The sequence below is a fragment of the Schistocerca piceifrons genome, chromosome 10 (genome assembly GCF_021461385.2).
Source record: "Schistocerca piceifrons isolate TAMUIC-IGC-003096 chromosome 10, iqSchPice1.1, whole genome shotgun sequence".
In the NCBI taxonomy this organism is placed as follows: Eukaryota; Metazoa; Arthropoda; class Insecta; order Orthoptera; family Acrididae; genus Schistocerca; species Schistocerca piceifrons.
In genome coordinates this window covers 21,431,080-21,458,701 of record NC_060147.1, presented here as the reverse complement: position 1 = coordinate 21,458,701, position 27,622 = coordinate 21,431,080, and the positions used below count along the sequence as shown (strand labels likewise).

Genomic DNA, 27,622 nt, shown 5'->3' with positions numbered 1-27,622 from the left:
TGGATGAGGTATCGAATATATTGCTTCCCCCTACTTATACCTCCAGAGGAGATCACGAATGTAAAATTAGAGAGATTCAAGCGAGGGCGGAGGCTTTCCGGCAGTCGTTCTTCCCGCAAACCATACGCGACTGGAACAGAAAAGGGAGGTAATGACAGTGGCACGTAAAGTGCCCTCCACCACACACCGTTGGGTGGCTTGCAGCGTATAAATGTAGATTTAGATGTAGAACTGCTAATACAACAGAAACAAGATGCAGACATAATTGCGTAGAAAACTAGGGAGGGGGACGTTTTCATCAATACATCTACCCTGCATTTTGAACTCAATATAATGACACTGTCATAACTGGGTAATAATAGCAGCTTAAACAACAATAATTAATTAAGTTAAAACTTCAAGAGAGATCATGGTAGACATATTGAGAGGGTTACAGATGGCAGAAATATTAATAATACGGGTGTAAGTTTCACCTTGCTGTATTATTGAAGAATTCTTCTTCTGTTTATACTCTTATAACTTTCAAGTTTTCATATGAGCATGAATATTTGTTACATAACCATTTACAGATAAGAATGGAGATTTCATTCACAGTGAATGAAGTTATGCGAGTTCTACACCAGTGATGCGTTCCATTACTAGTTATGTCTTCACAGGTTACTCTTGTCTAATAATGTTCTGAGGCATTCCCACAAGCAGCTCCATGCTGCACTTGCTGTTGAACTCCAACCACCACACACCACTGAAAGAGTACACGAAACAAATAATACAACACCAAGTAATACACTATGTGATCAAAAGTATCCAGACACCTGGCTGAAAATGACTTAAAAGTTCGTGGTGCCCTCCATCGGTAATGATGGAATTCAATATGGTGTTGGGCCACCCTTAGCCTTGATGACAACTTCAACTCTCTCATGCATACATTCAGTGCTGGAAAGTTTCTTGGTGGATGGCAGCCCATTCTTCACGGATTGCTGCACTGAGGAGAGGTATCGATGTCGATCGGTGAGGCCTGGCATGAAGTCGGCGTTCCAAAACACCCAAAAGGTGTTCTGTAGGATTCAGGTCAGGACTCCGTGCAGCCCATTCCTTTATAGGAATGTTATTGTCGTGTAACCACTCCGCCACAGGCCGTGCATTATGAACAGGTGCTCGATCGTGTTGAAAGATGCAGTCGCCATCCCCGAATTACTCTTCAACAGTGGGAAGCAAGGTGGTGCTTAAAACATCAATGTAGTCCTGTGCAGTGATAGTGCCGCGCAAAACAACAAGGGGTGCAAGCCTCCGCCATGAAAAGCACGACCACACCATAACACCACCGCCTTCGAATTTTACTGTTGGCACTACACGTGCTGGCAGATGACGTTCACTGAGAATTTGCTATACCCACACCCTGCCATCGGATTGACACAATTTGTACTGTGATGTGTCACTCCCCACAAGATTTTTCCACTCCTCAGTTATTTAATGTTTATCCTCATTACATCAAGCGAGGTGTCATTTGGCATTTACTGGTGTGGTGTGTGGCTTTGAGCAGCCATTCGACCATGAAATCCAAGTTTTCTCACCTCTTGCCTAGCTTTCATAGTACTTGCAGTGGATGCTGATGCAGTTTGGAATTCCTGTGTGATGGTCTGGATAGATGTCTGCCTATTACACATTACGGCCCTCTTCAACTGTCGGCAATCTCAGTCAACCAAGAGGTGAGGACAGCTTGTATGATGATGTGCTGTACGTGTCCCTTCACATTTACACTTCACTATCACATCGGAAACAGTGGACTTAGGAATGTTTAGGAGTGTGGAATCTTGCGTACGGACATAACACACTGACACCCAGTCACCTGACCACGTTCGAAGTCCGTGAGTTCTGCCAAGCACCCCATTCTGCTCTCTCATGATGTGTAATGACTACTGAGGTCACTGATATGGAGTACTTGGCAGTAGGTGGCAGCACAATGCACCTGATGTGAAAAATATACATTTTTGATGGTGTCCGGATACTTTCGATCACGTAGTGTATTTCCCCTAATACAAAATGCCCTGTCTATTAAAATGCCTCTTTAGCACATAATTTAAATATCATAAACAGAATAATAATATTAATTATAGACATGCTTGCTCATTTATGTACGAAAGTGAGGGTACAGATAATTTTGCACTTCTAATGCTCATGTGAATAGTCTAATTTACTTTCTTCAAAAGTCTGTACCCTTACAATATACATCTATTCACTGGCATTTAGTCCACATTAGCAGAAGACATCTTCTTAGATAGACAGATTGTCAATGTCCTTTCAGCTCAAAAGTTTGGTTGGAGTGAACATCAGCTCTAAAAGTGTTTGTTGTATTAATAAAAATTATTATTGTCAGTTGCATGTAATTTAAATAAATGAAAATCATAACAGTGATGCTGTCTTTTAACCACAAAGTAATTATTATTGTGGAAATTCACAAATGTAGTCTCAGATATGTGTTAGAGGAAAATTTCATCCACAGAGTAGTTATTATAATGGATATAGCTGTGGCTATTCACATCAGTATGCTAACACATGGTTCAATCAGAAGTTTTTGGTGATAGTTGGATAAGGACAAGTAAGAATCTGTAATGCTGGATGAGCAGCTGATATATTATACGTAGTTGTTTAGTAATTCAGCCAAATAAGGGCGCTATTAAGCTTGCATCCATTGCGACAGTTATTCTTGTTTTCCATTTCAGTCAGATTTTTTCATCAGTGCACTGTGCCTGACATATCATTCATCTGATCATATGGCAGCAGTTGTTTCTTGGCTCAGAAAATCCCAAATATAACTACAGCTTTTTTGAAGCTCATTTTTGGTAGTCATCTGGCTGTATACTCATTGACTCTAGATCTATTCTGACATTTGTGTATAATAATTTTTTTGTATTTTTTCAGCGACCATTGAGTTACTGACTAAAGTACAGGCTGCCTTGACTGCATCTGCAACAAAACAGGATGAAAGTGAGGAGAAAGAGGCAGACTACTCAGATCTCTGGACACCAAAGCCATTCAAAGACACGGATCATTGGTTTCTCATCACAGGTTTGGACCTTCCTTATTTAAATTGCTGTAGCTGGAAACGTATTGACCTCATATTTTGTCAGTGATGAAATACATGTGTAAATAGCAGTGCCAGGTTTACATTATGAGACAACTGGTGTTGAATTAGGAGCTAATTCTTGTTTGACGTACTGTGTAAGTGGCATTGACATGATGTTTGCTAATTGATAAGATTTTGCACATGATTTCCTTGCACATGTTTTATGACATGCAGTGTGACTAGTTACCTTAGGATAACAATGAATCACTTGTAAATGGCAGCAGCACTGAAATTATAATAGGAGGCATTTCAAAATTAATGTAGTGGTTACAAATGGCTCTTTGTAATTCATAGTGATAGATCAATAAGAATTACAGAGATTTTAAAAGAAAATACAGAAGACATTGAATCAGAAGGTTGACGCATATTCCAAAGCTGAGTTGTATTGTAGATGATGATACTGTGTTCTGCTCTTGGCCACTTAAATCTTTGAACCTGACATCCAAGGATTTCCTTTAGGTGAGGTATTTGAAAGTCCTAGTGTATGTGCCTTCTTTATCTAAAACAATAATGGGGAGCATGGTGAATCAGGTTCACAACTGATTCACGTAATGAACAAACAGTGATTTATTCATTGCATAACATACTTACTAATCACCTTATTAGTGTACAGGAGAAATGTCAATAATTGGTAATATAACAGAATTTCTTCTAGGTTGTATGTACAATGGTAGTCTGAAAAGTTTCAAACCTAACCTAGAAATAGGGCATTTTATCTTCAAATTCATTTTTATTTTTAAATATAATCTTTGTGCAAGTGTACGCACATCCTCCCCATTGTTGCTCCCATCTCTTTAACCTATCCAAATAACAGGCAGTGTCTTTTTCTGCAAAATAGTTGTTTATGAAGGTGATGGCCTCTTCATTTGATGAAAATTTCTCTTCCATGGACAATTTTTAGCCAAGGGGACAAAAAATAAGTCACTTGGGGCTAGATCGCAGTTGGTTGACTTTTGCCCTAGCAACCACTGAGGTGTGGGACAGCACAGAGCACTTGTCACCCATTGTGTGGTCACCTTTCTCGTTCCTAAATTTTCAGTGAATATGTGACAAACACGTTCTTTAGATATGCTCATAGGCTCTGCCATCTGTCTCATCTTAACTTGGTGGTTCTCTAGCACCATTTGGTGGGCTTCACTAGTAAAATAATCAGTGTTGTACTTTTTGGCTACCCAAGACATTCGTCTTCACCCAAGCTGGTACAGCCATATTTGAATTCAGCTGCTGAAAATTTAATGGTGGTAAATGGTGGTGCAGAGCCTCCTATACAAAGCATTCAACTCATGTTTAATTTGTGTAGACGTATTGGCTTTCAAAAAAGAAATCTAATGACAGCGCGATACTTAGTTTTATCCATTTTTCACAAAAACACTTGGATTGACTCACTGAAACAATTGTCCAACAACAAATACTCATTCACAGTAGGTGAAATTTTGGTGAGTGCCTAATTATGTTTGTGCAAACAAATATCTCAACTTTTGTTGAGAGGTGCTGCTATCTTCACGTTGAAGTCGGAAATGTTTGTTACCCTCTTATATCACAAGAAAAGTTGTTATTTTGAGAAAAGTCACCACTCCTTCTCTTATATTACCCAGCTGCTGTTTATATCTATTGATTGCAGGATTTGTGTCACTTAACGGATGAAGAGACAAGTACTGCCTGTCTACAGATAAGAAGCTGTGCTATTTTGCTTTCTTGAGATTCATCTGACAGCTGTTTTGTTGCAGTACAGCTTTACCCATGAATTATAAAATATTATGCTCACCAGTCAGAAATTCTATATTAATAGCAATCTCAGACATAGCGCAGTTGTGTAAGTTACCTGGAAAAAAAATTCTGGATGAAAGGGCTGTCAGATCTTGATAAGATTTCAAATATTGCAAAAATTGTCAACCTGCTATGTTGAGAAATCTGAAATCGTGCACCTCAAAATCTACATCCGAGGACCGCAATATAGTTGGAATAATTCAACCACAAATATGAGGCTGAGGCTGTAACAATTCGTAGAGATATGAAATTAAATTATTATATAGGGTCAGTTGTAGGTAACACAGATGATAACTTTGATTCATTTTTAGGATGCTGAGAAACTGCAGTCTGTCTACAAATCAGACTGCTTGCAAAACTCTCATATGACCTGTCACAGTATGTTGCTAAAGTGTGTGGGACCTGTACCAAGTAGGTCTGACAGAGGATATTGAGTGTACAAAAAGAACAGCAGAACAAGTGGTGTGTCATTTCCTTTAGCCACAGGAGAACATCACAGAGATGCCAAAAGGCCTGAACTGGCAGATGTTTTAAGACAATCCCACAAAAGCCGACATAACAGAGTTTGGAGAACCAGTATTAAGTGAATAACCTAGGAAAATTCTGCAGACCTCCACTTGGTGCAACCGTAGGGACTGCAAAGACAAGATTATATTAACTAGAGCAGTCAGAGAAGTGTTACGCAAGCACTGTTCCTGCACTCTGTACGTGAATGGAAGGGAGAGGTGGTCTAATAAATGCTACAATGGGAACAACACTACAGATCAAAACTTTTATATCACCTATCACAACTATGGATTTGTGTTTAAAACGGGGATTTCATTTCGAAGATGTTATATCCCTGTTCATATAACAAAATAAGTATGATTGTGTAAAAACTAAACACCTCTGTTGTGTATATGACTCGTTGTCTGCCTAGAGGGACGCTGATGAATATCCACAGCGACACTTATGTGCCTTTACCTATGACAGTTTCATCCGAATATGCCTCAGTCCTTCAGCTATCTGTGTAAAAATCTGTTTGCATTACTTTACAGTACATTCTGTGCATCAAGCAATGTGTTTGTACACCTGATCAGGTTGATACCATATTACCTCCTAATGAGGCAGAATGAGGAGACTGAAATTAAAAAATGTTTTGTAATTGTAGCTCTGAATAAAGACGACCATTCTAGTAGAACAGTAGCAACAAAAGATGATTCAAATGGCTCTGAGCACTATGGGACTTAACTTCTGAGGTCAGCAGTCCCCCAGAACTTAGAACTACGTAAACATATCTAACCTAAGGACATCACACACATCCATGCCCGAGGCAGGATTCGAACCTGCGACCGCAGCAGTCGCGCGGTTCCAAGATGTAGCGCCTAGAACCGCTCGGGCACCCCGGCCGGCAACAAAAGATGGCATAGCCCAATCTACAGTGGTGTACACATTGCAGCAGTTCAAGCAAACTGTGCCAATGCAAGTCTTTTGCAATCTGGAAGACCTGGGGAAGATCGGTTTGTATGTGTACAGAGTAAATGTTGGAGGACTCGTACTGCACCTGAAATTCATGAGGGAGTAAATAGTGTACAACCAGCTCCAATCTCTGTCTCAACAGTGCAAAGCTGTCTTCGTGAATGAGGTTTGAAGGGGTACATAGTGGCCAAAAAAACCTTTTACAGAAACCAAATAAGATGAAAAGATTTCAGTGGGTACAACAACATTAACTGGGGTGTGCAACATTGGTCCAAAGTGTTACTTATGAACAAATCTATGTATGAAGTATTTGGAAGCCATCGTCAATTTTTGATCATCAACTTGGTGCAGATTGTATGAAGAGTCAGTGTGTGACATCAGCAGTGAAGCATGGGGGGAGGGGGGGGGGGTCAGTTATGGTGTGGGGATGTTTTGCAGTTGATAAGTCAGCGATCTAGTGAGAATTGATGGAACATTAGTGAAGGAAGATACTGATCAACAAACGGATTCGCTCTGGCAAGAGGCTAATCGGTTGTGGGTTTGTTCTGCAGCAGTATAACGATTCCAAACATGCTTCCATGTTCTGCAGAGTGTATGTTAGTAGAAAAGAGGAATGTGGAGATAAAGAGGAATGTGGGGATCTGTAGAACATGATTTGGGCAAGTGAGTCACCTGGCTTAAACCTCATGTTGGACTGTAACAGAGTAGGGGTTTGATAAAAAAAAGTTATACAAATAAATGATGATGATGATGATGATGGGGATGATGATGATGATGATGATTATAAAATATCCAACATTCCACATAACACCTTCACTTTGTTTTTTTCCTTCTTCTTCCTTTCTAGAAATACTTACCCCAAGCTATGCATAGCACAATACTAACACCTCTTCCTCCTTCCGAGCTCAGCTTCTCACTCATTATGGAGGGACGCTGACTCAGTGTATAGTGTGTGCAGTGACTTATAGTCAGATATGAATGAACAGTGTGGCATTACATTATTTAATAAGTTATATGTAAAAAAAAAGTATTGTATACCAGGAGTAAATCTAATGATTGTCTCTAACTAGAAGTCTGTAAATATATGTGTATACGAATTAGCTTATTTTTAAATTGAGCTAAATTTGTAAGTACTTTGACATGTCCTATAACCTTGTAAAAAGAGATCTATAGATGATTAAAGCTACTACTACTACTACCTGCAAAACACTAAAAATCATATCTCCATAATGCCAAGAGCATGTGGAGTTGGTCTGAGGGGAATGGTGGATACTCTGAAGAAGCTAAGGTCTAAATCACATTGTGTTGTAGTTAATGATAGAGAGAAAATTTATTTTGTTGTATTTAGTTTGTATGATGTGTTTATTTCAATGTACATAGTTTTTCTCACGGGTGATCAAAATCTTTTCTGCTGTGCACTTAGCAGTAGCTTGTGGAGTGTATCAGTGTTGATTCATTAAGTAGCATTTAATAGTTTTTCCACATATTATGTGAAATTTCTGATATGGCCACCTTACACTGAGGTGTCAATTACAGAGGAAGGCGAAGATGCAGTGGCTGCCCTGAGTGGGGAGTCGATTGCGCCAGTGGTGCCTGAGGAGAAGCCCGTGAAGAATGAGATCTGTGTTATATCTGCACCCAGCATTGTCATCACTGTAGAGGCAGGCATCGGGACACGGACATTGCCGATGATCCTGCTGGAGATGGGCTTCCAGGGCGAGGCTAGGAACTGGAGCTCACAGGTAGGGTGTCCAATGGAGTGTTTACTGCTGGAAATGGAAAGTGTTACATCATGAAGGACCAGTTCAATTATTTGTCAAACTTTGTGGAGATGTTCATCACATAACATGTATCAAATAATGGAAATTTTATTCTATGTGGAAATGATACCCAACATCAACATTAGTATTAAATGTGACACAGGCCCCTCTCCCTTCCCTGAACACAAACACGTTCACATGTGGCATGCAACCAAGCAGCCTATGAATATCATCCTAAGGCTTTTCTTACCACGTCTGAAACATACGCTGCGGCAGCTGATGCAGATCGATGCCTAGAGATTGCTGTGAAATTAAGTTTCTTCCCATTGAATCCCAGACATGCTCTAGTGGTACAAATCGGAGCACTGTTCGGGCCATTTACGGGTCCGTGCATCCCTCGAGGATTTTGTGACATTTACCGGAGCACGGGGTTTTTCATTATCCTACCTGGAATATGTCGTTTCCTACATTGCTTACGAAAGGTACGACAGCGCTTACCTCGAAACTTCCTGGCAGACTAAAAGTGTGCTCTTGACTGGGACCTAAACCCAGGACCTCCACCTTTATTGGGCTCGTGCTCTACCCGAGCGTGACTCACAACCTGTCCTCACAGCTTTTACACCAGTACCTCATCTCCTACCTTCCGAACTTCACAGAAGTCCTGCAAAACTGGCGCTGGTAGCACTCCTGGGAGAAAGGATAGTACGGAGACATGGCTTACCCACAACCTGGGAGTTTGTCTCCGGAATGAAATTTCGCTCTGCAGCAGGGCGTGCACTGATACGGAAGTCGTGTGCCAGTTAAAACTTTGTGCTCGGCAGGGCCTCGAGCCCGGGACGAGCGTAACCTTTCTTCTCGGCAATCTGGTAATCATTCATCTATCCTTCAGTGCTTACCACATCGGTCCTATTGCCATACCGAATAGCTCCCCGTGCTACGAATCCGAGAGTTGGATAGGTATCGGTGTCGATAATCCCTGCTGCGTATGACCTTTCGTGAGGTCGCCTACAGACGACAGTTTGACCACTGAGGGTAGGAGCGACACGTGTCGCCGAATACTGGACAGCCACTCGGTGTCCCAACTGACTCCGGGTCTACAGCGTGCAAATCTCACTTGTCTGTGGTGCGGTTTCAGTGGCAACCGACAGACAGCAACTCAAGATTCCAATCCAGCTACTAGTACAGGGCTATTACAAATGATTGAAGCAATTTCATAAATTCACCGTAGCTCCATTCATTGACATATGGTCACGACACACTACAGATACGTAGAAAAACTCATAAAGTTTTGTTCGGCTGAAGCCGCACTTCAGGTTTCTGCCGCCAGAGCGCTCGAGAGCGCATTGAGACAAAATGGCGACAGGAGCCGAGAAAGCGTATGTCGTGCTTGAAATGCACTCACATCAGTCAGTCATAACAGTGCAACGACACTTCAGGACAAAGTTCAACAAAGATCCACCAACTGCTAACTCCATTCGGCAATGGTATGCGCAGTTTAAAGCTTCTGGATGCCTCTGTAAGGGGAAATCAACGGGTCGGCCTGCAGTGAGCGAAGAAACGGTTGAACGCGTGCGGGAAAGTTTCACGCGTAGCCCGCGGAAGTCGACGAATAAAGCAAGCAGGGAGCTAAACGTACCACAGCCGACGGTTTGGAAAATCTTACGGAAAAGGCTAAAGCAGAAGCCTTACCGTTTACAATTGCTACAAGCCCTGACACCCGATGACAAAGTCAAACGCTTTGAATTTTCGGCGCGGTTCCAACAGCTCCTGGAAGAGGATGCGTTCAGTGCGAAACTTGTTTTCAGTGATGAAGCAACATTTTTTCTTAATGGTGAAGTGAACAGACACAATGTGCAAATCTGGGCGGTAGAGAATCCTCATGCATTCGTGCAGCAAATTCGCAATTCACCAAAAGTTAACGTGTATTCTGCAATCTCACGGTTTAAAGTTTACGGCCCGTTTTTCTTCTGCGAAAAAAACGTTACAGGACACATGTATCTGGACATGCTGGAAAATTGGCTCATGCCACAACTGGAGACTGACAGCGCCGAATTCGTCTTTCAACAGGATGGTGCTCCACCGCACTTCAATCATGATGTTCGGCATTTCTTAAGCAGGAGATTGGAAAACCGATGGATCGGTCGTGGTGGAGATCATGATCAGCAATTCGTGTCATAGCCTCCACGCTCTCCCGACTTAACCCCATGCAATTTCTTTCTGTGGGGTTATGTGAAAGATTCAGTGTTTAAACCTCCTCTACCAAGAAACGTGCCAGAACTGCGAGCTCACATCAACGATGCTTTCGAACTCATTGATGGGGACATGCTGCGCCGAGTGTGGGAGGAACTTTATTATCGGCTTGATGTCTGCCGAATCACTAAAGGGGCACATATCGAACATTTGTGAATGCCTAAAAAAACTTTTTGAGTTTTTGTATGTGTGTGCAAAGCATTGTGAAAATATCTCAAATAATAAAATTATTGTAGAGCTGTGAAATCACTTCAATCATTTGTAATAACCCTGTAATCTGCTCCTAGTGTCTTGTGGGGAACTCCACCCAGATTTCAGCTAGTGTTATCTGCCCGTTCATCAGAGCCAGGTCGTTCTGAAAAAACCTGCGCGTTGTCTTCTCGCCACACTCGTATCCCGAGTCCATCTCGCTACCAATCATTGTTGCAGTCATCGCAAGACATACAACTGTGTGTGTGATCTGTCAGTTTGAACTCCTGTGTGCTCCCTACCGATGATTCTACTTTTCTCAACGTATGAAAGATGTCCGTAAGTTTCATCCTCTGAGCGTAGTGTGTTTCAATCTCCACCTGAAAAATTCCACCAATACACAGTCCAGTCAATTAGTGCAAACACTGCCCAAGTTTGTTGCCAGTGTGTAATAACCACTCGTAAATGTCAGGTGGCAGCACTAGCAGTAGAGGGTATATTAAGTGCATTGGGGGACATGGAAACGTGCAGATGTCATTATGCAGAAATGGAGTGATTTATCTGTCATTCGAGAGGGCATAATCATTAGCTTTTGGGCCAAGAGTGGAAGGATTTCCGAAATAGTAAAGTTTGTAAACTGTTTGCATGCCACTGTGGTTAAACTATACCTGTTGTTGTTGTTGTTGTTGTTGTTCTTGTTGTGGTCTTCAGTCCTGAGACTGGTTTGATGCAGCTCTCCATGCTACTCTATCCTGTGCGAGCTTCATCATCTCCCAGTACCTACTGCAACCTACATCCTTCTGAATCTGCTTAGTGTATTCATCTCTTGGTCTCCCTCTATGATTTTTACCCTCCACGCTGCCCTCCAATACTAAACTGGTGATCCCTTGATGCCTCAGAACATGTCCTACCAACCGATCCCTTCTTCTAGTCAAGTTGTGCCACAGACTTCTCTTCTTCCCAATCCTATTCAATACCTCCTCATTAGTTATGTGATCTACCCACCTTATCTTCAGCATTCTTCTGTAGCACCACATTTTGAAAGCTTCTATTCTCTTCTTGTTCGTCCATGTTTCACTTCCATACATGGCTACACTCCACGCAAATACCTTCAGAAACGACTTCCTGACACTTAAATCAATACTCGATGTTAACAAATTTCTCTTCTTCAGAAATGATTTCCTTGCCATTGCCAGTCTACATTTTATATCCTCTCTACTTCAATCATCATCAGTTATTTTGCTCCGCAAATAGCAGAAACTCTGTACAACCTCTAGTTTAGTCAGTTTATCCAGGTCCCATCTCCTTAAATTCCTACCTATTTGCAGTTTCTTCAGTTTTAATCTACAGTTAATAACCAATAGATTGTGGTCAGTCCACATCTGCCCCTGGAAATGTTTTACAATTAAAAACCTGGTTCCTAAATCTCTGTGTTACCATTATATAATCTATCTGAAACCTGTCAGTATCTCCAGGCTTCTTCCATGTATACAATCTTCTTTTATGATTCTTGAACCAAGTGTCAGCTATGATTAGGTTGTGCTCTGTGCAAAATTCTACCAGGCAGCTTCCTCTTTCATTTCTTACCCCCCAATCCATATTCACCTACTATGTTTCCTTCTCTCCCTTTTCCTACTGACGAATTCCAGTCACCCATGACTATTAAATTTTCATCTTTCTTCACTATCTGAATAATTTCTTTTATTTCATCATACATTTCTTCAATTTCTTCGTCATCTGCAGAGCTAGTTGGCATATAAACTTGTACTACTGTAGTAGGCGTGGGCTTCGTATCTATATTTGCCACAATAATGTGTTCACTATGCTGTTTGTAGTAGCTTACCTGCATTCCTATTTTCCTATTCATTATTAAACCTACTCCTGCATTACCCCTATTTGATTAAGTGTTTTTAACACTGTAGGCACCTGACCAGAATTCTTATTCCTCCTGCCACTGAACTTCACTAATTCCCACTATATCTAACTTTAACCTATACATTTCCCTTTTTAAATTTTCTAACCTACATGCCGGATTAAGGTATCTGACATTCCACGCTCCGATCCGTAGAACGCCAGTTTTCTTTCTCCTGATAACGACATCCTCTTGAGTAGTCCCCGCCCGGAGATCCGAATGGGGGACTATTTTAGCTCCGGAATTTTTTAGCCAAGAGGACGCCACCATCATTTAACCATACAGTAAAGCTGCATGCCCTGGGGGAAAAATTACGGCCGTAGTTTCCCCTCGCTTTCAGCCGTACACAGTACCAGCACAGCAAGGCCGTTTTGGTTAGTGTTACAAGGCCAGATCAGTCAGTCATCCAGACTGTTGACCCTGCAACTACTGAAAAAGCTGCTGCCCCTCTTCAGGAACCACACGTTTGTCTGACCTCTCAACAGATACCCTCCGTTGTGGTTGCACCTACGGTACGGCCATCTGTATCGCTGAGGGACGTAAGCCTCCCCACCAACGCCAAGGTCCGTGGTTCATGGGGGTAGGGTATACCATGTGTGGCAAAATTGTCTTACATAAAACTGGTGCCGAGGCAACTGTGGTGCACCGCAGGTGCAGTGTTACGTGGCTTTATGCTTAATTACAGACTTACTATTTTATCAGTTGATTTGTTTTCACCACGTAACGCCCGCTGTTTACGTCCTTCTTTGTTGCTGAGCGATGTACCACCTTTTGTTCTGACGCGGCAACTCTTCCTTTCCTATATCTTTACTACTTTTTATCAATATAAATGATGAACTATTGGTTTTGCCGTTTAACAACTTTTTAATAACTGTGGAAGTATTACAGGCATCGGGTCCCACCTAATGTGTCACCCACCTATACATTTTACGTGAACCTTTCGAGACTCGATCGATCTGTTAACAAAGAGAGAGCAGAATATCTCTTCCTTTGACATTGTCCGACAACGACCTAGGAAGCTCGACACCCTTGCGGGCCGGGCTCTTCTGTGGCTCGCAGTAGTTTGCAGCGTTCGTTTTATTCCTTGCCCACTTGCCGCTACATCGAACTTTCGTGGTGATCGTTGGGCGACGTCTTCCATGTTATCTGCAACATACTTTCTTCCCACAGTATTTCTGAAAACCCAAAAACAAACTTAAAGAACATAATAATAATAACTGTTCTTACAATTATTCGTATAAGTCTTGGTCAATTTAATGAGGGGTGGGACTGGCCTAAGCCTTGTGATACCACACAGGCCATAGACAACAGGGATGAATGATGGCTGCGAAGGGGTGTGTGTGTGTGTGTGTGTGTGTGTGTGTGTGTGTGTGTGTGTGTGTAGTGCGACTGTTGAGCAACTGGCCACCCAGATCAACCCCAAGGGGCTACCTACAGTGTCTCCTCAAGAACCATACAGCAAAAGTTGCCATGTACGAGCATCCACAGCTGGTGCCTAGTTTGTGCGCCATGCATCCCACACCAATGTTGGCTGCCGTTCATCAGCAACGAATGCTGGTATCTGTGTGCCAATACCACAACTGTGTGTCCATGTAATGGCAACAGGTGGCGTTTTGAGATGAACCACTTCTTGTGCTCCATCGGACACAAGAGGTGTCTGAAAGCAAATACCTTGCATCAAGCATTGCAAGGATCCAGGCCAGAGGAGGGAGTGTTATGATCTGGGGAATGTTTCTTATGGCACGTCCTTTGTGATCTTGTCATTGAGGAAGACATAGTCGATCAGCAGAAGTGTGGATCTATCCTTGGGGGCCATGTCCATCCCTACATGCAGTTTGGTTTTTCCTCGGCAAATGACACATAGCAGCAGGACAAAGTGGTATTTCACACAGCTAGCATTGTATGTGCGTGTTTGAAAGAGCACCGTGAAGAGTGTACCATACTCCCCTGGCACCAAACTACCCGTGTTTAAACCTAATCAAAAATCTGTCGGACCATCTCGATCGGGCTGTTCACGTCGTGGATCCTCATCCGAGAAATCTAGAACGGCTGTCCATGATGCTGGAGTGAGTGTGCTTCCACATCACTGTCGGTACCTTCCAGAACCTCATTCCTTTGCATCTGTGCTTGCAAAGGTGGTTATTCTGGCTTTTGATGGATGGTCACAGTAATGTGACTGTACCATGTATTGCAAAAATCCAATAGATATGATGTACTTACAGCATTCTTCATTTGTAGTAATGAGTGTATTAAACATAATGAAAATAAGCGTATGCAAGGATAAAATTTTAGACAACGTATCCTACAGACATGGAAATATTGGAGTACATGTTTGGTACGTATCGTAAGGGTACTAATGTACTGTTGTTGTTGTTGTTGTTGTTGTCTTCAGTCCAGATACTGGTTTGATGCAGCTCTCTATGCTACTCTATCCTGTGCAAGCTTCTTCATCTCCAAGTGACTACTGCACCCTACATCCTTCTGAATCTGTTTAGTCTATTCATTTCTTGGTTTCCCTCCACAGTTTTTACCCTCCACGCTGCCCTGCAGTACTAAATTGGTGATACCTTGATGCCTCAGAACATGTCCTACCAACCGATCCCTTCTTCTAGTCAAGTTGTGCCACACGCTCCTCTTCTCCCCAATTCTATTCAATACCTCCTCATTAGTTACGTGATCTACCCATCTAATCTTCAGCATTTTTCTGTAGCACCACATTTCGAAAGCTTCTATTCTCTTCTTGTCCAAACTATTTATCGTCCATGTTTCACATCCATAAGTGGCCACACTCCATGGAAATACTTTCAGAAGAGACTTCCTGGCACTTAAATCTATACTCGATGTTAACACAAATTTCTCTTCTTCAGAAACGCTTTCCTTGCCATTGCCAGTCTACATTTTATATCCTCTCTACTTCAACCATAATCAGTTATTTTGCTCCCCAAATAGCAAAACTCCTTTACTACTTTAAGTGTCTCATTTCCTAATCTAATTCCCTCATGATCACCCGACTTAATTCGACTACATTCCGTTATCCCCGTTTTGCTTTTGTTGATGTTCATCTTATATCCTCCTTTCAAGACACTGTCCATTGCGTTCAGCTGCTCTTCGAGGTTCTTTGCTGCCTCTGACAGAATTACAGTGTCATCAGCATACCTCAAAGTTTTTATTTCTTCTCCATGGATTTTAATTCCTACTCCAATATGTTCTGCAAGTAATAACCTAGCATAAAATTGGTATTCATATTCCGTATGTGTAGTTTTAGTTCACAAAGTGTTACTTTCAGATTGAAAGTAATGAACAAAATCTGAAAAAAAGTGCAGTTCAGAAATAACTTCCATGAGGCTGTTAACAAAATATCATAGTAGTTAAAACTGATGTATTTCGAAAATCTTAAAACAGCGCTTTTGTGTCACATGCTTAGAATTCTACAAAGTATTGCAGACAGTCTGTGGTGACATCTTGAAGGTCTTCAAAAGGTCTTCATCAGAGGCACTTTGTGTGTGTGTGTGTGTGTGTGTGTGTGTGTGTGTGTGTGTGAGAGAGAGAGAGAGAGAGAGAGAGAGAGAGAGAGATGAGGTGGAAATCACTTTGAGTCGAGGTTGTGCTGGAGAGCAGATTTAAGAAATGTCCCATTTAAAATGGCACAATAATTCTTGAGTTTGCTGGACTGTATGTGTCAGAGGAACAAGTATAGTTGATAGTTTGTGTTGTTTTGAATGACTCTCCTCATTATATCACAGTAGGCACCAGAATTGATTGTCCTTTCGTGCTTCTCAAAATTTACAAAAGAGATTCCTTTAGTGTTCCAGAATATGGTAGTGATAACATTTCTGGCTGATAGTTCAGTGTGCTGTTTTGTTGGGCAATTCGGTAAGACTCTACACCACTGACTGCTGTTTTGTATCCTCGTTAGTGATGTGTCGGCAGCTGGGCCAACACCTTGTAGATCGAGATGGCTGAAAATGCACGCTAGACTAACGCAGACGGGCGTGAAGTACTGGAACAGGCTACGTAATTAATGCTATGAAGAAAAGTACGTAGCGGGATTAATACTTATCTTTAATCAATCATTGTGGTACATCGCTCTTGACTATACACAGGAGACTTTAATTACAATCACTGTAAGGCTAATGGCGCCTTGCTAGTTCGTAGCCATTAACTTAGCTGAAGGCTATTCTGTCTCTCGGCTAATGAGAGAGAAAGGCTTCGTACATCTAGTCGCTAGCTAGGTCGTCCGTACAACTGGGGCGAGTGCTTATTCGTATCACGAGACCTGCCTTGTGGTGGCGCTAGGTCTGCGATCACACAGTGGCGACAAGCGGGTCCGACATGTACTAAATGGACCGCGGCCGATTTAATCTACCACCTAGCAAGTGTGGTGTCTGGCGGTGACACCACAGTTAGTGCTGAAAACTTGTATCACATCACTAATCACAGTGTTATTTAGCAACCCTTCTCCTTCCTCAGTACACTGAAGAAGAAATTACTGGAAAACTCTTGTCCATTAAATTCTGTGATTGCCAGGAAGAAGTTTTGGAACCTGGCGAGCACAAAAATTCAGGTATCCTCATTGTTCAGTGATGATCTTGTGCAAAACTCTCATAAGAGTCTGCATAAAGCTGCGAGGTAGGATATCACAAAATGTTGGTCCTGACAAATTTTTCCTTCAGTTTCCTGTACTAGTTTGTTACTACCGACAGAGGACCAACTTTTTCATTTGTTTCCCACTTTTAAGTGACACTATGAAAGATCATGTAACGTATGGCACCACCACTGCTGCCTGCAACATAACTCTTTCTATGTAGCTTCAAGGTTTTATGTATCATTTTCATCTTTGTTTTCTTGTCAGGTACTCTTTGCTATTGAAGTGAGGAATTTTCTCTCTGCTGCTGTCTCCTTTTCAGCTGTCTTACAATAAGTGAAAAATGCAGAAGCAGGTGTAATTTGTCTTTTCCTGGTGGAAGTTGAATGTGGTGGACATAGAGGCATATGCTCACAGTTTTTAGTAAACAATAAGTTTTAAAATACAAGGTGTACAACTTTGCTTCTGCCATTTTTTTCCCCAAAATTTGAGGCTTTAATGAAACAAATTGTTCACACATGTATCATTCAAAGTATTTTCCATCAGTGGCCACTACTTTCTCCCAGCTTCGGGCAGTGTACGAATCCTGTGTCGAAAAAATTGTTCATCTTTTGAAGTGATCCACAAATTGATCCAATTTGTGACTTCTTCATGAGATCGGAAGTGTTGGTCAGCTAGGCCATGCGCCGTTGATCTAAACAGGTGATAGTCAGAGGGAGCAATGTCTGGAGAATACGGTGGGTGGCATAGGACTTCCCATTTTAACATTTCCAAGTACGTTTTGACCTCGTTTGCAACGTGGGGTCGAGTGTTGTCGTACTGCACAATCACTTTATCATGCCTCTTGCTGTATTGTGGCTATTTGTCTTTTAATGCTCTGCTCAAACGCATTAATTGCATTCGATAACGAGCACCTGTGATTGTTTCACTTGGTTTTAACACCTCGTAGTACACGACGCCGAGCTGGTCCCACCACACGCAGAGCACGATCTTGGAGCCGTGAGCATTCTTTTGGCCGTCGACGTGGAAGCTTGGCTGGGATATCCCCATGATCTTTTGTATTTAGGGTTATCGTAATGAACCCATTTTTCGTTCCTGGTCACAATGCAATGCAGAAATCCCTTCTGTTTTTGCCTCTGAAGCAACTGTTCACAAACACACAAATGTCGTTCAACTTCTCTCGGTTTCAGCTCACATGGGACCCCAGTTCCTTCTTTCTGAATCATGCCCATAGCCTTGAGACGTTTTGAAATGGCTTGCTGTGTCACTCCCACTAATCATGCCAATTCTTCTGGAGTTTGACAAGAGTCTTCACTCAGCAATGTCTCCAATTCTGCATCTTTGAAAACGTTCTCTCTTCCACCACTATGCCGGTCCACGGCGTTAAAATCACCATTCTTGAAGCGTTGAAACCACCCATGACACATTCATTCACTAATAGCATCCTTACCATACGTACCTGAGAGCATTAGATGAGACTCGGCCACTGTTTTCTTCATAATGAAACAAAATAGTAACACCTCCCGCAAATGACAAGAATTAGGCTTATAAACTGACATTTTCAATCGAGAACAACTTTATGATGCGGACACAAATCGAATAATGTTTGAATGAGGTTATGTTGACCGAGGTCCAAGCTAACTGCCTGATGTCTGCGATCTGTTTCTTTCAACAGCTACTTGCCGTTGTCGCCACCTATCGGCAAATGGCGGAAGCAAAGTAGTACACATTGTACTTTGGTATGGGCTGTATCATTTGATAATGTACTTAATGTAAGATTGGTGGGAGAGGCAGATGAAACAGAAAGAAGTAAGAGAATTTTTTTAATGATATTGTAACAGCATCTTCAATCGTCATACTTGGCTCAGATTCCGCACAAATTTTGCAGTGAATTTAAACAGTTTTGAGATTTTGTGCTACACAACAGATTTCATATTTGGGAGGACTTTCAGCAGCAACACTCCCATTGAGCAGCTATTGCAACTGAATGAAAAGCAATGTAACTTTCTCACTATTGCAGCTCTAAACATACTGACTTATTGCCAAAGTCAGTTCAGCAGCAGTTGTCTTGTGTGTCCCCAACCCCACTCCAAACAGCACATCACACCAATTCCTATGCTATATGATAACAGAAGCTACCTTCTGGATGGCATAATTTTTGTGATTGTAGAGGAAAACAAACCTACCAACAACAAAAATAATGAAAAGAATCAGAATTGTCTTACATTGCAGTATACTCTAGCTTTGGTAACATGCTAAAATGCCTCCCACAGAGTAAATAATTGGCAATGGGAAAAGTAAGCAGTCTGCAGTGGAGGGGAAGAGATTTTACTGACAACACTGGCTCAGGAGAAACAGAAATGTTGTAAACTGCCGCCATCAACACTCCAACCTGTGATCGAACAAAAAAATAACTAGAGGTGATTGGAATTAATGTAGTAGGAAGGCGGAGCTTTCATATAGGGATGTCCCTGGTTAGATTTAAATGTAGCTGGATCACAGTTCATTTTAACTTACATAGATAATGCACATGGAATATGTTTAATAGTTCATAACGAGCAAAATTTGTAAATACAAGCATTTATTTGATAATCATATCAATCCTAACAGTTGATACTCACACACATCACTATTGTTATAACACAATTTTCACTATGGTTAGTGTCATCCCGGGTTGTTCTCCATAAAAACCACAGAAATGTAGTTGGAACATGGAACATGACAATTGCTATTTTTTTGTTTTTGTTGCAGATGATTGTTAAGTTCAGATACTTCAGCAACTTGTAACCAACATGCTATTTGTTTAACAAGACCCTATCAGAATATTTTAATCCAAATCACCAATTAAAATGTTTCCTTTCATCACATTTTCCCTCTTTGCACAACATTCACATTACTATCATGTTTCGTAGTAACTTCTGTTGCACTCCTTTAAATTATGACTACTTTCACTTGACTCGAGCAACTACAGACTACATGAGAATGACCCAGAAACCTCGCATTATCGACACTACAGTGCTCGACTACCTTTTTTTTTTTTTGAGCAAGATTTTTCCAGAAATTTGAGGCCAAAATGGTCTGATTATTAACTTTAAAAAGCTCATCTGGTGTGTAAGGTTCATCCAACAAATGGTCTAGATCTAGTAGCCTCGCCATTATCTGTCAGAACGTTGGCTTCCTCTAGAAGAAGGCTTCAGTTCTGTATGACAGTATTTCGGTGCGGGTCTCCCACCCTCATCGTGTCCAACGGGGAGCTCACTATTAGTAGCTGACTCTTCTGTTTTGAGAATGCCTATCACCTCTATATTTCACCTGTTGCTTCCATTCAGTAAACATAATGACCTGTGTCCATTAAACATTTCCCACATCATATACGATGCCAATAATCTGTGAGCTGTGCATCGGGTTGATGGGGTAGGTTTCCAGGTTCATCCTTTCCTCAAATGCTGCAGTGTCCCTGCAGATGAGAGAGAATGCAGTACCGGTGAATGGGTGTAGTTGCCGCACTGGTGTCTGCTTCCGGCGTGCCACTGCAATCGATTTTGACTCTTTCACTGCAGCGGTCAACTTCTTAACACAGTCAATGTGCTGCAGAGCCATAATTGGACTTCTGTAACTGTAGTGGATTGGCACCCCATGTCCTGCTCATCAACTACCCGATAATGTTGTTGACTTGTGCAAGCAAAATGTTGGTCTCAATAGTTGTGGTATGCTTACAACGTTTAGGAGCTGAGAGTGAGGGCGTGTTGTGTGTTGCAGCTGTACGTGGACAGCAACCTGAGCGTGCAGATGGCCTACTACAACAGCTACCTGGCACTCTGGGAGCCGCTCATCGAGCCAGTGGAAGTGCTGAAGGATGGCAAGCTGTCTCACGCCCTGTGGGAGCTCCGTGCAGAGGTAACGTTTCCTTATCTTTTTCATCGTGTTACCTGTAATGGGGAATAAATAAGGGTGGAGGTGAGATAAAGCTAAATGTTTTGTATACAAGCTGTAGATGTGAAAGAGGGTCATGCATTGCTACTAACTCTGTGATCTTAGAACTTGATTTTCTAGGTGATTTGGAGGTTAAAGTGATTTTTTTTTAAGGGGGGTAGGACGTCAAACGGGCTGACTTGGAGCAGGAGAGGCACCACAGGACATTTTAATTCCCACTGTCTATAATTTTACAGATAAATGTATAAAACTTTGTCAGCATGACCAGCAAGGATTCAGGATTCACACTCATAGCAGTGGAAGTTCACAAACATGACAAAATTTTTTTTTTTTACATGTGAAATTTCATCATTTTTTCAGTTACTGTTCGCAGAATTTGATGCTATAGGTACACTTTTCTTCATAAGTAGGAGAGACTCTTCGATGAATTTTGCACAGCATACAAACCGTACTTACAGGTGTATGAAACTCTAGAATTTATTTAATTTATGAAAAAAGAATAAGCTGTTCCATTTTAAACTTAATGTTTAGAAAAAACTCAAATTTTATAGTTAATTATCTCAATTTTTACCAGTTTTTAGTAGTGTTGTGTACATAGTTCCGCGTAGTCAGCGCGTACACAACTTTCCCACTAGAGTGCGCCCCGCTAAGCACAACAGTGCAGGCGCAGCGCTCGTCCGTCTCCGCACTACGAGATGGCGCTGCCATAGAGACGGACCAAATTCTGCTTCCACCGATCCGCGTATTAATATGTAATGCAGCCAATGAGATCGCTGCTAATGTAGAACCTTTTCTCCTCGCGGATCACACTCGTGCAGTGGTACATGAACGCGCGAGGTATTATAATGAGTGTACAGACCTCCGATTAGTCAATCTGCATTTGTCTGCAACAGTCTGTACGAGTTCTACATTTGTCTGTACCAGTCTATAGTCAAGTTTCAGTCTGCGCCTAATAAGATTACCATATTCCTGTTCTTAGCCTTGAAGATAAATGTATAGACACTTTTGTGAAGTATCAGAGATGTATGTGAGAATAAGATTAACGTTCCAATACCAAAGGAACTTCAGATTGTAAATTGTAAATAGCATCCAGAACCAAGTTAAGTAATTTTTATGCTTGTTATTATTTTAATAAATGTGTGTGAAAATTTATCAAGTTCTGTTTAAATTTGGTCACCGTCAATCTGCTACTCTAAGCGTGCAAGTGGCATTTCTATCGTCTGACCTAACGGCAGAAGATAAACACGCCACAATAAGACCACGAGACATATTACTAACACTCGCCTACTTCGTTAGAGCGACAAGTCAAATAATCTGATGGTGAGTGTACTGAAGGTCTTACAGTACGCTCACCAAAAGCTGCCCTTTGACCTTCTCCTGTGAGGTGAAGTCCTTGTGATGACCCTGTAGTTGTGGTACAAGAACTCGGTGAACACTATTTTACTGTTTGACAAATCTACATGCAGAGTTGTAGGAAAAGTTGTCTCAGCACTTGCTGGTGTTTTTTAGTGACGAAGCATACTGTCGTCTGTCTGGTTGTGTGAATAAACAAACTGTGTGCTAGTAGAGTGCTAATTATTCTAGAGAACTCCACAAAAGGCCCCTTCATCAAAATATGGAAGAGCATACTCAGTGCAAACTCCAAAGGTTGTTGTGGGAACAATCTTGATGCACAATCTTCCGTGGTCAGCACACTCTACTTCTATTACACAGGAATTTTTAAAATCCGTTGTCTATGTGAATTGTCCAGTGACTGACATTTGAACGAGAATATGCATGCAGAAATAGCCCACACACCCATCATGTGCTTGCAAGAGTCAACTGGACTTTAGAAATCAGTATATTGACAAGAAGGGTGGTCCTTTGCCATTTATTCATATTAAAAAGTGTAATTTTAAATTAAAAATTATGAAAAACACAAAAAGAATAAAAAAAGGTATAAATATCTTTTGACCGTGTCTAATGAGCTTTCAAATTGGCAAGTTCCATTGCCACATCTGTAGTTAATCTCACGAGATCACAATGACTGCCTTTGTCGACTCACAGCCAGACTTTCGCTTTTTGGCATGTAGTAGACATTGTGCTATGCTCCTTCATTCCAAAATCATTAATATAGAAGTAAAATATGTATTGTCAGTTTTCTGTTGTATTTCTGTCTGTGCAGTTCATTACTACATCACTTGTCATAGCCATGTTTTGCCAACTTCACCCCCTTCCTTGTTGTATCTGAGATTGTGCTCCCTAATTGAATTTGTATGTTAAAAACCTAGTCTTGTTTACTTCTTTCTTTCCTTCCTTTCTCTCGTGATAGTATTGTAAACAAACTCTTTGTGTGGCTTCTCTGTTGAATGCTGATGTTCAAAAATTTCTCTTCAAAGGACACAGAATTCTGCAACTACACCTAACTATTAAAATTTGTGCAACATTTCAGGTGTCGATGAATGCGGTGGAGCCTGTGCAGACTCCAGCTTCCTCAGAGGATGTAGAGGAATTACCTTACCAACCTCCAGCCATGACAATAGATATTACTTCAAAGGTATGCATCAAATAGTTTGAGTTGTTTGGGTAAGGTAATACATGAGCAAGTGAACCCTTCAGTTATTTGAGTAGTCACCCAAAGTTCTCTCTATCACTATGCCAGGAGTGTCTGATAGGTACCGACTCCATAAATGAGCTGGGTGGAAGGTGCAAAAAACCTGTATTTTGGTGGTTATAGAATCAGAAATGCCGTGCTATCTTTATATTTTATTTGGGGGCAGACACGATCACTCACCTAAGCCGGCATCTCGACGGTGTGCGTCGACTGCACATGGTGGAGCTCACCTCGGCAAAATACAATACACTGCAATGCGCAGCAACGTCAGGTGAAAGTGTGTCAGACGGGAAGGTGGCCACAGTTTGAGAAACAGTGTCGGTGCCCCAATGAGCATGAGGCTACATCAGAAGTCCCACCCACAGTTGAGCATAAGTGTGCCGGTCAGTCTGCAGTTCACCATAGGTCAGGTGAGAGGTGCACCTACACAAAGACTGCAAACTGAGGATGTGTCAGAGATGCCCAGAAGTTTGTCGTTGACAGCCTGGAGCAGGGTGTATATGACCCGGGAAAAACCTGGGAAACTTTTTCGTCTAGGAGAAAACCGGGAATTTTTCATTGTTTCAGTTTTCAATTAGTTTTATGTAATTTTGACTGGTAAGAACTAATACTCTAGCAAAGAATGTTACTGTATCCTGCTACTGGAGAATAGTACTGCAGCAATAAAACATAAGCGAGACAGAGAAAAAAAAAATAAAACTTTAATTGCAAAGGAAATGCGCCATAAAAAAAAACACCATGCGCGCACAAGCATCTGCAAACAGCAAAAATATGTCAACGGCCTTAGGGGAAAGACTATACAATACTTCTTAACAATAAACTGCTTTCTATGAGTGTGACATCCCAGCTGTTTACATTAGATTCGTTTGAGCAGTTGCCAGCGGGCTCATGTGCATGCGTGGTTGACTTGCATATGAGCAGTACCCTCTGCCACTTCCGGCTACTTGAAGTGTGGCTGTTAGCTGTATTGGCAGTAGCCACAAGCAGCCAGATGCTAACAAGAAAAATTTTTCTGGCGCGCTGTAGCTGCCAGATTTGTGCAGGCACAGAGTTGTAGTGGGGTGGGGCGGAGGGGGAAGGGTATGGGGGAGTGATTTCGCTGTTTCCTCTTCGTTTACAGCTCCCGTGTCAAATGAAAACAAAATGGATTTCTGTGGCTGGGAGCTACGAAGTGAATTAAAATACATTCACATAATTATGGAAGGCAAAAATATAGTATTAGTTTCAGTTTTCTGATTTTATTTTATTTCTGTGTTTTTGGCAGTCAAGCATTAATCGCCTTGCAGAACAATGAAGTTATTTTTGTTAGTTTGCTAAAGAACTTTGGCTTTATTAATCTTTTCTACCGAGGCAATCAATTTATTTGAAACAAAGTGCTTCATTCCACAGTATTGGCTATTTCCAACTGTTCACTGAATTTCTAGTGCATGTTTTCATCTTCTGACATGTATGGCATTCTGCCATAATAAAGAACCAAACAGGAGATAGTACAATACTGGTGCTCCAAGAAAATTTAAATCCCAAAAACCATGCTGAAAAGCTTAATATCAGATGGGGCCTACTTCATTGTGAATCTGGACAAGCCAGTGTGCACTTCGCGATGAATTATGCGCTTTAGTATGGTTCACAAAATTCCAATGCTCTTGGATTGTGTCATGTTTCTTTCTCGATGCTTTAACATTTACCAAAACACACGTTTTGTTATATGTGACCATTCACAAAATAAATTGGGTGTTATGACTCACGCTGTATAAGGAAAAAGAATATACAGGATGTCCTAGGAGAAATGGACAGTATTCAGGAATATGACAGGAGTGATCATTACAAGCAAAGTAGTCTAGTAAACATGGGCTCTGCACTTTTTTCAATATAAGAGATGTGTTTTACAGTAATGTAGATGAACAAGTGCTCATAGCTGAATTGAATTGAATTGAATTTTATTTGATCCTGTAAGATTACGTCGTGTACAGTAAATGTACATGTAATATAGGACATGTCAAAGTATTAAAATTCTTTATCAATTATTTTTCTACACCTTTAGCTTACATTTTTACATCACTGATAATGAGTAACAATATATACAAATTTAATGGCGTAAGTATTCTGCAATACTGTAAAACTCTTTTTCAATGAGATAGTCTTTAAGTTTCTTTGTAAATTCATTGTGAAGTACACTATCTTGCAGGGTTTTGGGCAGACTTCTTAGTAGTCTGATACCAGAGTACTGGGGTCCTTTTTCTAGCATTGCCAGTCGGTGGGGTATGCTCCGTACTTCATTCTTCTTTCTTGTATTGTGGGTGTGTACACTAGCATTTGTAATCCGGTCCTCACTACCTTTTGTGATGTACATTATTGTTTTGTATATATATAATGATGAAAAAGTTAAGATACTTAAATTCTTGAAACAGTTTCTGCATGTTTCAGAGGTCTTTCTTCTTAAAATGGTCCTAATTGCTTTTTTTTGTAATGTGAACACTCGTTTTGTCTCTTGTTTGTTTGAGTTTCCCCACACCGTCACTCCATACTGTAAGTATGGTTCGAAAAGTCCATGATACACTGTACACAGAAGGTTCTTGTCTGAATACTGTGATAGCTGCATCATTAAGAATATGACAGAGCTCAGTTTCTTACAGACATTATTAATATGTTTTTTCCATTTCAGTTCATTATCCACAAGAATACCTAAGAATCTAGCAGATTCTACTTCTTCCAGCCTTGTTCCGTCAACCTCTAAATCCATGTCTACAGCCTTTTCCTTGTTTTTAAACACTGCATACATAGTCTTTTTTAGATTTATAACCAGTTCATTTTCCAACAGCCATTGAGCTGTGACATTTGCAGATATGTATGCTCTTCTCTCAAGCTGTTCCATATTTTGGTCACTATTTAGTATTGTCATGTCATCAGCATACAATATTTTCTTTTCTTCCTCCTCAGCACCTATATCATTAACAAATACATTAAATAACAATGGCCCCATTACCGAACCCTGCGGCACTCCGTATTTGATGGATTTGGTTTCTGATTGGTACGAGTTTCCTAATGATACATACTGCTTGTGGTTGCACAAGTATGATTTTATCCATTCACCTGGTTGCCCCTGAATGCCATAGTTGCTTAATTTTTGTATCAGCATTTCATGGTCAATGGTGTCAAATGCCTTTGAAAGATCCAGAAACATTGCAGAGACAACCTTTTTCTCATCTAAGGACTGTAAAATGTATTCTGTTAGACTGACAATTGCTGATTCTGTAGATTTACCCTTTCTGAAACCATGTTGTGAGGTCATGAGAATGTTATGTTTGTCCAAATAGTTAACTAATCTGGTATACATAAGCATTTCTAGGATTTTTGAGAAACCTGATATCAGTGAAACTGGTCTGTAGTTGTTGGGATCATCCTTACGCCCTTTCTTGTACACTGGCACTACCTTCGTTATCTTCAGTTTTTCTGGAAAAATTGCATCTCTGAAAGAACAGTTTGCTATGTTCAGCAGTGGTGTTATTATCTCCTCACATACCAGCTTTATTACATGATTTGATATTTCATCATCACCAGCTGATTTCTTGGACTTCAGTTTCTGTATAGTTTTCCGCAATTCATTTTCCGTGACTGGTCTTAAGAACATAGTACTGCATGATCTTTTTGGTACCTTAATACCATTCTGTTTTTGACTATTTCTTTCCAATTTTAGGTTTTCTACTACACTGATATAGTTATTATTCAGTATGTTTGCTATTTCCATACCATCTGTGACCACTGTGTTGTCTACTTTAATTGACCTAATACCTTCTTCTTTGTTTGACCCGTCTTTTTCCTTTCTTTCAGCATTGATTGCATTCCAAGCTGCCTTTGCCTTGTTTTTTGAGTTTGCTATAGTGGTGTCAATTGCTCTTGCTTTCGCTTCTCTTATTGTTTTTCTATACTTCTTTTTTAACATTTTATAGTTTTCAGCTTCGCCCATCCGTCTCACGTCCTGAAGCTTCCTTCGCTGTTCTAGTATTTCACTCGTAATCCACTGTGTTTGATCTTGATGCCTTTCTTGTCTCTT

At 41.0% G+C, this 27,622-nt stretch overlaps 1 protein-coding gene across 1 annotated transcript in view; it reads left to right on the top strand.

Annotated features, from left to right (window-relative positions):
* The window catches only part of LOC124719041 (vacuolar protein sorting-associated protein 13), a 447,369-nt gene that overhangs the window by 219,712 nt on the left and 200,035 nt on the right, over positions 1-27,622 (top strand). Inside the window, exons 32-35 of the mRNA XM_047244711.1 lie at positions 2,920-3,066; positions 7,886-8,091; positions 20,805-20,942; positions 23,410-23,514. Of these exons, the coding sequence (XP_047100667.1) occupies positions 2,920-3,066; positions 7,886-8,091; positions 20,805-20,942; positions 23,410-23,514 (596 nt within the window). The remainder of the gene's footprint in view (positions 1-2,919; positions 3,067-7,885; positions 8,092-20,804; positions 20,943-23,409; positions 23,515-27,622) is intronic.